This window comes from Talpa europaea (assembly GCF_964194135.1).
Source record: "Talpa europaea genome assembly, chromosome: 3".
NCBI classification, from domain to species: domain Eukaryota; kingdom Metazoa; phylum Chordata; class Mammalia; order Eulipotyphla; family Talpidae; genus Talpa; species Talpa europaea.
In genome coordinates this window covers 27015619-27027838 of record NC_140069.1, presented here as the reverse complement: position 1 = coordinate 27027838, position 12220 = coordinate 27015619, and the positions used below count along the sequence as shown (strand labels likewise).

At 39.4% G+C, this 12220-nt stretch overlaps 1 protein-coding gene across 1 annotated transcript in view; it reads left to right on the top strand.

Annotated features, from left to right (window-relative positions):
• Positions 1–5391: 5391 nt before the first annotated feature.
• GRHL2 (grainyhead like transcription factor 2) overlaps positions 5392–12220 on the top strand; it is a gene marked incomplete at its 3' end in the record, with an annotated part of 96193 nt that continues 89364 nt past the window's right edge. The window contains exon 1 of the mRNA XM_084229291.1: positions 5392–5580. Within this exon, the coding sequence (XP_084085417.1) occupies positions 5413–5580 (168 nt within the window). The 5' untranslated portion in view covers positions 5392–5412. The remainder of the gene's footprint in view (positions 5581–12220) is intronic.

Below are 12220 nucleotides of genomic sequence, written 5' to 3'. Positions count from 1 at the left end.
GATGTGTATATATTTTAATAAAATAAATTTCAACTCTTGTTCTAACATGGAAAGTATCTGTTATCTCTTGTGATTTGCCTTTAGCAAGAACTAACAGTAGGAATATTACTGGAAGTGGCCAGCAGTAAAATGACTAACATCATTGGCATTTAAATTGTCACATTAACCCTGACTAGGATAATTGTTTCTTTAGTTTCCACTTGAAAGAATCTTATTCTGGAATTTGGGGATATAAGATTTCAAAAAGAAAGAAAGAAAAGAATAATTGTCATTTCTTGACACTTTTCTCTTTAGGTTAGGATATATCAGAAAGCTTATGATATATCCATGAATGGAACAAAGAAATGAAACAAAGCTCTTATGGAGGAGATATTCTCATGGGGTGGACAGTGAATAATGAACATAATAAATAAGTAAGCTACAGTGTATGTTAGAAAATGGTGATGCTAAGAAAGGAAGAGTAGAGAGTTGGTTAAGGGAGACAGAAAGTTGTAGAAGGGTTGGAAGTTTTGGGGTGCCTAGAGGGTAGTTGTATTAGTATAGGGTGGACAGGCCAGATTCATTGTGTTGAGACTTGGGTAAAAATTTAGAGGAAATGAGAGGTGGTCACGGATATTTAGGGGAAGAGCATTTTGAGATGGAACAGCTGGAACCTAGGTCCTAAAGTTGAGACATGGCAACCAGTTTAGTAGGATTAAAGTGAGTGACAAGGAGAATGTTAGAGAGAAGGTCACAGAAGGAAGGGAGGTGAGATCCTGCAGGGTCTCAGGTCCTCTTGTAAGGACCTGACTTCTGTGCTAAGGGAAATGGGAAGTCACTACAGGATTGAGCGCAGGAGTGATGTGCTTTATGTTTTAATGGGACTTCTTTAGATGCTTTTATTGAAAATAGACCCAAGGGAAGAAAGGAGAATGGTAAAAGTGAGGAACTTATTAAAATACTGTATTAGTTGTCTATTGCTGTTACACATTATTTCAAAATTTAATGATCAATGGAAGCCATATAAACCAACAATGGAGAACCGAGGACTAGGAATGATCAGAGTTTGAGGAATACCAGGTGAGGAGAGTTCGGGAAAAATACAAATCAGGAAAGAATGATTGGCTTCAGAGAAGAAACATCTTCATCCATTGTCTTGGAAGCCAGGCAAGGACAGAATTTATAGAAGTAAGAATTGGACACGAAAAATCCAAAGAGATTAAGAACTGAAACAGTCTATTGGATTTGGAGCAGAGGTAATTAGTAGAATCAATTCTAATGAGAAGTAATACTTCTAAGTACTATTTATGGAAGATCTTAATGTGCCAGTAATGTCATATATAAATATTCAAGTTATTCCAAATGGAAGCTATTAGGAGGAAAGTATTAATCTAAATTCATTAGTTGACTAAGATTAAAGCTAATTCACTTCCCAAACCATCCTCTCTATAGATTACCAAAACCCTTGTCCTTGTACAAGTAATGAAAGAAATGGATCATGAGAAATGGATTGAAAGTTATAATTTGTGGGCCTCCCCGGTGGCGCAGCGGTTGAACTCTGGGTTGCAAAGCTGCCTGCAGCCTCTGCAGCGCCAGTTCAATCCCCAGCTGCTCCCCCGCCACCGGAGGAGGGTCCCACATGGCCCGCAGACCTCTCCTGCCGCCCACTGCTCCCCTCAGCAGTGTACTTCGGTCCTTCTGCCTGCTCTGCTCCCCGCTCTGGCTCTGGTGAATTCTCTCACCCTCCCGCGCTTCTGACTGTACACAGTGCATGTATAAGTAAATAAATCTTTAAAAAAAAAAAAGAAAGTTATAATTTGTGAATAAAGTTATAATTTGTCCTCAGTTGTATTTTTGTTTGTTTGTGTGGTGTGTGTGTGTGGTTCCAAGTGATATGGAATTATGCTAGATCTGCTTATGATTGCTATACATTTTTAGGAGGTGAAGATGCTTTGTGCATTCCTCCATTAGACTCTGATTAATGCTCAGGGAATGAATGGTGATAGGTTGTCTCCAGCAGAGTGATCTGGAGTTTTTCTTGACTAGTTGGTTATGATTAATTGTGTGGTTGCTCCACCTCTTACACTGATTCAATTGATGACTCATCACTCAACTTTCCTCCAACATCCATAAAATGAATTTAGTGGAGTAAAGAAAACATATGAGAGGGGGAAAGTTCTGTGTGTGATTTAACACAGCCTTAGAATGCTCAGGTGCTCATTTAAACTTTTATCTGAAGGAGGACCAGGGACTAGAATTGCTATTTACACTTCAAGGCTAACCAGAATCTAACATACCCAAAGCTATGCAAAGAATATTTTAAAAATTGGCCAGAGTAGAATTAGAATGGCCATTTCAAAAGTATGGCGATGAAACTCTACTTCAGAAAGTGTTCAAACGTTGGTAAAAGTTGTTCTATGAAACTTTCCTTCCTTACAAGTCTGCATTTTTGCTCAGTGTACCAGAGAGATTATTCTGTTTTTATTAAATCAAGCTTTGTTCAGCAGTGCTCGGTACTAGAGAGATTATAATCTGTGAAACAAAAATGAAGTCATTACGCAGGTGGAAGGAAGAGCATTAAAGGCACGTCTGCCCATTAAAATATGGAAAGAAATGGCTGGTAGAACTGGGCTTTTCCAGAATATTTTTTTCCATTGATCAAGTAAGGATTCCTTGACCATTGCTGGGGCAGATGAAATCAGCAACTCAGGAGACTCAGCAGGAGGGAGTATGAACTTTAAGAAGGAAGACTCAAGGAAAAATCTCTCCAGGGAATCAGGATACTAAAGTGTACATCGAGAGCTGGTTCTTATTCTTCAGCTTGGCACTTCCTGCTAAACCTTTGGACGTTAGCCAGGGTTGTAATTAACCTAACTCCTCCCCCAGCAGCATGTGCTTCTGCCAGGCATGAAAGAGAAAATGATTCTCATCTTTTTTGTTTTTTTTTTTTTTTAAATTTATTTATTTTTATACAAGAACTGGGGTATAGGCCAGATACACAGGAGGATGAAAGGATTCACCAGAGACAGAGTGGGGAACAGAACAGGCAGACTGACGAAATACACTGCTGAGGGGAGCAGTGGGTGAGACAGGAGAGGTCTGCTTCGCCATGTGGGATTTTCGCCAGCCTGCAGGGATCGAACCCGCGCTGCAGAGGCTGCAGTCAGTTTCACAGTGCGGCGCTCAACTGCCTGCGCCACCAGGGAGACCCGATTCTCATCATTTTTGATAGCAAAATTTTTGAGTGTTTCTCGATTGAAAAATTAACCTATCAGACTATACCAGATAACACATAAAACCCCAAATAACACTCACATATAGTTAGCAGGGACGATGTAATATACACAGCTCCTTCCTGGGAACAATAGTTCCCAGGAAGGAGCTCTCACTGTTGTAGGGTGCCTGCTGCCTCTATGGCTATTGCTGCGAAGCAGACACTGAAAGCTAGTTTTGCTTTCTGTCTTTTGTTGTAAATTGTCATAGAAATGAAAATCTTCTTAGTTCTTCTGGTTAGCACAAACAGGTACTAATGTAGCTCTTTTGTAACATTAAGTGGCATACGTGAACTTTCAAAAAGCAGGGGATAACTTTCTGTTGCTTTACAAGTAAGCACTGTGTGATTTACAGAATTCTCTTCATTACTTTATTTGATTCTCACATTCACATTATAGGTAATTAAGTTGAGCATTGCTATCCTTTTAAGTTAGGAAGAAACTGAAACTCAGACCATTTTCTACACTGTTGGTGTCAAGCAAGGACTCACTCCCAGGACCTCTGCTATTCTGTGTCACCACACTGCCTAATGGTTGTCTTCTACCCAGGTTTTTTCCCTTTACTTCCAGAAACTTGATTATATTTTGAGTCCAATTCAGTTACAATGAAATTAATATTCTCTTTTCCCAGTCAGTTCCACCAAATCTCTGGCACAGCATTCAAATCAGGGGCCTGGAGACATACACCCTAAATGTGGATTTCCTTCCTTATCTCAAGTGTATCTTACCAATGTTAGTGTCATTTTCTGACCTTACTCTAATTCCTGATACCATGCTAGCACATAAAGAATCCTCAACAGCATCTCTCTTGAGCATTCACACCAGTTCTCTATCACAAAGTAAGTTGAGAAAACATCTGCCATTGAAAGGGCTTTAGGAAAAAGTGACCTTTACAACTGAATGACATCGAAGACCCTTGGTGACTGAATTTCCATTGATTGGTGTTAAGGGCTTCCTTTTTCAAGTCAGTCACTTGTTTATGTTATATCACTATGTGTGGACATAGGTGTCACTGAAATACAATGTCTCATTCCATCTCAGTGGGCAAGGTTGGGGAGCTGCTGAGGATTGTCATGGTCTTTCAGTATTTGAGTCATTACCACCTTTTCCTTAAGAAATTACCTTACTTGTCAGCTGCTGCTTTATGAGCCGGTTGGGATTGAAAATGACTCCCACCTCTTTCTGTCTCCAATGTATTCTCCAGATACACTGCTCACGCTCCGTGATTTTATAACCTATAGCTTCCATGTCATGTAGTTAGCGTTGGCTCCTATGGTAATACAGGAGTTATGGACAGAGAGTCTGTTTCATCACTGTTGCTCTGTACCTTTTGTTTGCAAAGTAGCTTATATTGCTTTTTAAATTTTTTTTATTTTTTATTTTTTAAAGATTTATTTATTTATGTATACAAGAACTGGGGTGCAGGCCAGAGGTGTGTGTGTGGGGGTGAGAGGATTCACCAGAGACAGAGTGGAGAACAAAACTGGCAGACTGACCGAAATACACTGCTGAGGGGAGCAGCGGGTGAGACAGAAGAGGTCTGCTGTGCCATGTGGGTAGCTCCCTGGCCAGGGACTGAACTCTTGCTGCAGTGGCTGCAGACAGCTTCATAGGTTGCATCTTAATCCCTTGCACCACCAGGGAGGCCCTATATTGCTTTTTTAAAATTAAGAGTCTTTGATTGGTCTATAATTTGCTGGCAATTTCAAATGTATATTAAACTAGGTAAAAGAGTTTTTAATAATCATTAACATATTGATTACATTTAATTTATTGTACATATTTATAATTAGAACTCAGAGAATTAAATGAACCCATCTTCCTTGCAGGGTTTCATACTAATTCCCATTAATGAAGAATAATCAAATAGATTTGACTCCTAGAACGATTAGATACAGAAAACCAAGTAAAGGGGGCCTGCTTATACCACATCTACTGCTTTTTAAAGACCATTATTACTTCTCTAGAAAATGAAGAAAACAAGCCAGTGGTTTTCCAAATGTACTGTGGCAGTTACTTTAGTTTTAATCTTCTATTCTTCTCTATTCTGGGGACGCACAAATTCCTTGTATTATTCTTGGGAAGAGGCCTATTTCTTAGAGGGCGAACCTCACATTTCTCTGGCTTTCACAGTAACAAACGCCTGGTGGCCTTAGTGCCCATGCCCAGCGACCCTCCATTCAACACCAGAAGAGCCTACACCAGCGAGGATGAGGCCTGGAAGTCGTATTTGGAGAATCCCCTCACAGCTGCCACCAAGGCGATGATGAGCATTAATGGTGACGAGGACAGTGCTGCTGCCCTGGGCCTGCTTTACGACTACTACAAGGTAGGTTCCTCCGCAACAGGCTTCCCTCCTCGCCTGGCCTTGGGGCCTCCTTCACGGCGGGCAGAGGGAGAGAAGGAATAGCTTTGCTTTGCAGTTCAGCCTCCTCCTGTTATCCTTCCTCCCTGTGAAGTATAACTTCACCCACCCAGGGCAAGCCTGCACTTTGGGAAAATATATTTCTTGTGTCCTCTGTTCACATACGTATTACCTACGTAAGGTTTCTGTTTCATATCAGATTGCAAACAGGCCCTTGCTGCCATTTTCACTTTATGATTTGCTTATTGGGGACTGAAGACGATAGTGCTGTGTGACTATACCAGTCATTGCTCAGTGGTTGAACACTTAGGTAGCTTTTAGAGTTTTCACTTACAAGAAATACTCAGGGTTTCCAAATGCTTCAGACTTCAGTTTTATAAGGTGTGCTTTTGTGGACGAATTTAGCAGCAATTTTAAAACCAAATTTATAATCCTTTTTGACTAAGAAGCTCATTTGAAAAATGGAAGGATGAATTCTAAATGTTTTGGAGTGAAATATTTCAAAATATTTGATTTAGGATGGTCCAGAGGCACAGAACTTGTCAGATTAAAGTGCTTTGAGTAGTAAACTATTTCTTCTTCTTTTTAATGATTTATTTTCATTTATTTTTGCATACAAAACTGGGGTGTAGGCCAGAGGTGTGCGGGATGAGAGGATTCACCAGAGACAGAGTGGGGAGCAGAACAGGCAGATCTACTGAAATACACTGCTGAGGGGAGCAGAGGGTGAGACAGGGGAGGTCTGCTGCGCCATGTGTGTTAGCTCCCTGGCCAGGGATCGAACTTATGCTGCAGTGGCTGGTGATGGCTTGTTGGCACTGAGACTTAATCCCTGAGCCACCAGAGAGGTCCTAGTAAGCCATTTCTTGAGGGTTCAGCTTTATTAGACTTTTGTGTTCGTATGTAATATTCAGAAATGGGCTTATCTTGGGAAAGAAATCACAAAAGAATTTTATGATTTAAAAAAATTATAAAAACTTCAGTTTTATCAGCCTTTAAAATCTAGTAATATATCAGACATCAAAGTGACCCTGATACAGTCACTTGAATCATTATAACTTTTTATGACTTTAATAACTATATTAAACTAATAGTCTATAATTATAATTAAGAAAATATTAATATATATTTTGAAAACATTGTTTTTAATTTTTAGATTATATTCCATTGCTGTGAAATAGACATAAATTCAGATATTTGTGTGAGATAGCAACTCTTTTGTATTAATGAGAAGGAGAAGCCTGCTCTGGAATAAAAAAATTAATGATTTATAAAAGTAATGCATTTTATTTACCATAAATTTGAGGATAATTGTTAGTAAATATGGCACCTAGATTACTGTTCCTTTTGTGCATTTTTTTTTTTTAAGATTTATTTATTTATTTATACAAGCACTGGGTACAGTCAGAAGCGCAGGAGGGCGAGAGAATTCACCAGAGCCAGAGCGGGGAGCAGAGAAGGCAGAAGGACCGAAGTACACTGCTGAAGGGAGCAGCGGGCGGCAGGAGGGGTCTGCACGCCATGTGGGACCCTCCTCCGATGGCCGGGGAGCAGCCCGGGATCGAACCGGTGCTGCAGAGGCTGCGGGCAGCTTCGCAACCCAGAGCTCAACTGCTGCGCCACCGGGGAGGCCCCCTTTTGTGCATTTTTAATGTTTAAAGGCAAGTTGATAGATATGTTGCTTTCTGTAAATTACAAGATGAGAAGTTGGGAGTTTGCATAAAACTCAAAGTGTAGCAAAGTTTATAACTCTTTGTTGCATAAATATTTTCCGTGATTAATTTATTCAATCTGGACTAAAAATATATAATATGTTTTAAAGACTTGACTTATAAATTACATGACTCCTTCTATTTTGCACAGCTTTCCTATATATTGCTTAAAACATTTTAGTGTTTGTGGGTAGAATTAGTCTTATTTCCAAAACTGTGTCCAACTAATCATTTTCAGGCCTTAATCCTCTGGATGTTCATATCTTATTTATGCTGCTGTTAAAGAGATAAAAATAGTTAAATCGGGGCCTCCCTGGTGGTGTAGGGATTAAGTTTCAGCACTATCATGCTATCACCAGCCACTGCAGCATGAGTTTGATATGAGTTCGATCCCCAACCAGGGAGCTACCCCACATAGCGCAGCAGACCTCTCTCATCTCGCCCGCTGCTCTCCTCAGCATGGTATTTCAGTAAATCCACATGTTCTGCTCCCTCTGTCTCTGGTGAAACCTCTCACCACCCCCACCCCCACACTCCTGGCCTATGCCCCAGTTCTTGAATGCATAAATAAATAAAAGAAATCTTTTTTTTTTTTAAAGTTAAAGCAACTTTGAGGTAAATCAACTTTTTTAAAGTTAAATAAACTTTACCTTTTTGAGGTAAAATAAAATAATAATAAAAAAAGGAGATCTTTTTTTTTTTTTTTAAGGATAAACTTTGGAAAGTCAAATTATTTAACAGTTGTTGCCATATTACCACTTCAATTCTATGGATGTTTTATACCTCTTTAGAAGTGTGGGTTGATTCTTTTTGTAAAACACAACATTTTCCTCACTTCCAAGTGTCTGGGACTCTGTGCAGAGACAGGTGTGTGTGTGACACAGAGCAGGCACTCCCCAAGTGGCCACCACTGCCCTTCACTTATCAAAGGCATGGCCTAGTAGAATGCTTTATATGTTTCCTAGTCTTTCACCTAGATTTTAAAACTGTCACCATAGGGTCATTGCAGTGAAGACTGTCAGATTTTATATTTTAAAGTTCAGGCAACTAAGTAGGAATTACTCACAGTCACAGGACAATTCTGTACATTTCCTAATGTCCATTTCATTATACCATCTGTTTTAATCTACCCAGACTGCAATAACAGAATAGTGCAGACTGGGAGGCTTGACCAACAACTTTATTTTCTCATAGTTCTGGAGACTGAAGTCCAAGATCAGGATGCTTGTAGGGTTAGTTTCTTGTGAGATCTCTGGTTTGCAGATAGAAAACCCTCTCACTGTGTTCTCAGATAGCCTTTGTTCTGCGTGTTCTCCTAGTGTCTCTCCCCTTCTTGCAAGGACATTACTTCTCTTGGATTAGGGACCCACTCTTATGACATCATTTAGTCCAACTATTTCCTTAAAGGCCTATCTTTAAAAACAATCACTTTGGGGGTTAACTTTGGTGGTGGTTAACACAATTTCATTCATAAAACTATCTACCATTTAAAATGTCTTTATAAATCCATTTAAAATGGGTCATTTTAAAAATAAATATTTAAAGCCAATTAGATGGTATTTATTTAAAAATTACTGAACTGCTAGAATCTCTAATAATTTAGGGGCCATAACTCACTTTTCTATCCAATTCAAACACCAGTGGCAGCTCCTATGTCAAATATGACTTTTTGGTGAATTTCTGGTATAGCAGGAAGCCACAACAGAGTCCATTAATTAGTTACTTTAAAATGTTTTTTGACTTACTTGACATTACTTTATTTCTCTCCTGATGGAGCTGGCAGCTTGCAATAATCTGATTCAGCTCTGGTGAAATATGCTTCTCTGGCCGGTCAGTTCCATTCAATTTTTTGACTTGATACTACTAGAAACTGGTTTGTTGGTTGTTTGTCTTTGCATCCATCCATGCATCCATCCATAAGTATTTAGTAATATCTATTACCTTTCAGCAATGTTTATAGGTAATGGATTAGATCAACAAAGGCAGGTGGGACTCAGTTTAAGACTTCAGAGAGGTCACAGTTCATTGGATACACAGTCCTATAAGCCTGGTGGTAAGTCCTGTGTAAGGGCTGTGCAAAGAGTGTGACATCTTCCCAGAGACAGTGGAACTTTCCAGGGAAGCACTACTTACTCTACCCAGAAACAGAGGAAGTTTGTCAGAGATAGACAAAAAGTGAGAATTTCAGGCAAAGGGAACAGGAGATGAGAAAATATAAGGAATCAAACTCCAAGTTATACTCAGTGGAATTCAAGTAGTCAATCTTGCTGAACCATATGGTAAGTGATCTGGATGGGCAGGCAAGATTGGTCCAGAAGTCAGTGGCTGCCACTGGAAGAGTCCAGGCTGGTATAAGTTATAGTGATGGGGGTTCCTTGAGTCAGAATATGTTATAAGATCCCTCCTAAGTCAACCAGTATAAGAAATATTTAACAGAGACAAAGGATATTCCAGAAATCATTAAATATTTGTTTAAGTAAAAGTTGACAAGTGATTGTGTGCTTGTGTGCATTGGTGCTGGTGCTGGTGGTGGTGGGGGGTAAGATGTCTAAGGTGATTCCTGGATTAACTAAGATGGGGTTTACAGAGAAAAATCTGGGGAAAAATATAATTATATTGAGTTTGATGTGCTTATAGGATCTGGGTAGGGATGTTTACTAGGTAATAATTTGGGTCTGGACTCAAGAAAGGGACCTATGTTCAGAGTTCTCCATTTTTCTGAGGACATTCTTTGAGAAGACAAACATAGACATGTTTCATAGAGGCCCAGACAGAAGCAAACACAAAGGTTAGTACCCACCTTTGTTGCCACTACAGACTGAGTCGTCTGCTTAGAACTGGCATTGGTGCATGTTGGCAGCAGTGTCATCACTTCTAAGAGTCTCTGGAAGTTGCCAACATGTTTTAAATATTTGGAACCTTGATTTCTTCTATTTTTTTAGTCCTGATTTTTCTAGGACATTTTGATTGATTGATTGATTGATTCTTTCAATAAATATTTAGGGAGGACAGGCTACACTTTAGGCACTTGAAACATAGCCATAAACAAGGTGGACACTCATGAAGACTGTGATCTAATTTTGGATATGAACATTTAGGTGGGACTTGAAGTGTGCTTATGAGTTAGCCTGGAGAAGGCATGTATAGGAAAGTGGAGTGTGTTTCAGACAGAGAACTTTGTGTGATGACTGCTGTGAAAAAGAGCGTTGCTTGGTTAAAGATGGTGTGACTGTAGGCTTAGTAATGGTGGCCGCCCTAGTTGTGTCAGGAGACATTTTGGAGGCCATGTTCTAAGGGATGAGTTTTAAATAAGAACATAATGGGATCAGATTTGCATTGTAAAGATTATTCTGGATCTTCTCAAAGGATTCAGAATCAATATATAGGGACTAAGTGAAGAAGAGACCTTTTAGGAGGTTGATGAGTAATGCAGGCAAAAAAAAATGTCAGAGGTTGAGCTAGGAGGCAGGCATCCAGAGGGAAATGGGTGGATTTGAGCAACATCTGGGACTTTGTGCCTGCCTACTTGGAAGGAGAGGGTGAAGAATGATTGCTAGTCAAGGAGAATGTGGCTGTGCTATAGCATATGGTTTTTTGAAGGACCCATACAGCTGTCCTTGGTTCAAGGTCCTTCCTTACTTAGCTTCTGCTCATGTCTGAAGCCACCTATCTGCCTCATTCACTCCTTGCACTGGCCATACCGTCTTTACCCTGTCACACCCTCAAACCTTTTTACAAGCTCTTCTTCTGAATGGTAAGTCTTCCCCATCCCCTTGACAAATTCCTATCTAGAGCTCAGCGGCTTTGGGGAGCTTCATCCCTAGCCTTCCAGACCACTCTAAACAGCCCATTTTACTTCATAGCACTGGGTTTTGATTTCTTTTTACAGCACCATTAGGAGCGATTGCATTTTGGAAGAAGAGCCAAGTTCTTTCTAGTGAGGTGGGCAGTATGACAAGACACATAATGCCTTAGCAGAAGAACTACAGAGAGAGGCTCAGTTCCTTAAATACCAACTTCCTCCTTACAGCTTTTCTTTATTGTCATAAATATACATAACATGAAAAGTACCATTTTAAAATGTAAAGTTCAGTGGCATCAAATACATTCACATTGCTGTATAACCATTATCACTTACCCATCTCCAGAATTTTTCATCACCACACACAGAACAGAAACTCTGTACCTGGTAAACACTAACCCCCCATCTAACTTCTCATGACAACCATTCTCCACTCCATCTCTATGAATTTAACTATTCTAGGTACCTCATATTATTTCAGAGACACAATATTTGTCTTTTTGTGTCTGATTTAGTTCATTTAGTGTAATGTCTTCAAGATGTATCCATATTATAACATGTATCAGAATTTCATTTTTAAGACTACATAATATTCCACTGCATGTTTATCCACTCAACCATAGATGAAAATATGGCTTGTTTCCACCTTTTAGTTATTTAATGAATGCTGCTAGGAATATGGGGATGCTAAGTATTGAAATTTATATTTATCTGTCATCTTCAGTAGCTGATAGGGTGACCTTTGCTTCATCTCATTTTGTGTAGCACTTAGCAACACCTGCCTGGCACATTGTAACCCTCAAAATTGACACAAAAAAAGGATTTAGAATTGATTTATTTTATTTTTATTTAATAAATACTTATAAAGTACCAGATACTCTAAGTGCTTTATTAAAAATTAATTCATTCAATTTTACTAAAACACCTTGGGTTCCACTAATACACATTTACATATGAGGAAATGACGCAGACCTGAGATTCAAACCCAGACATACAGGTCAAGTTCTTAACTCTCACCTCCCTAGTCCAGCTTATTGGACTTGGATATATATTCAGGTGAGAGGAAACCACTAGAATGCAAGAGCAATCC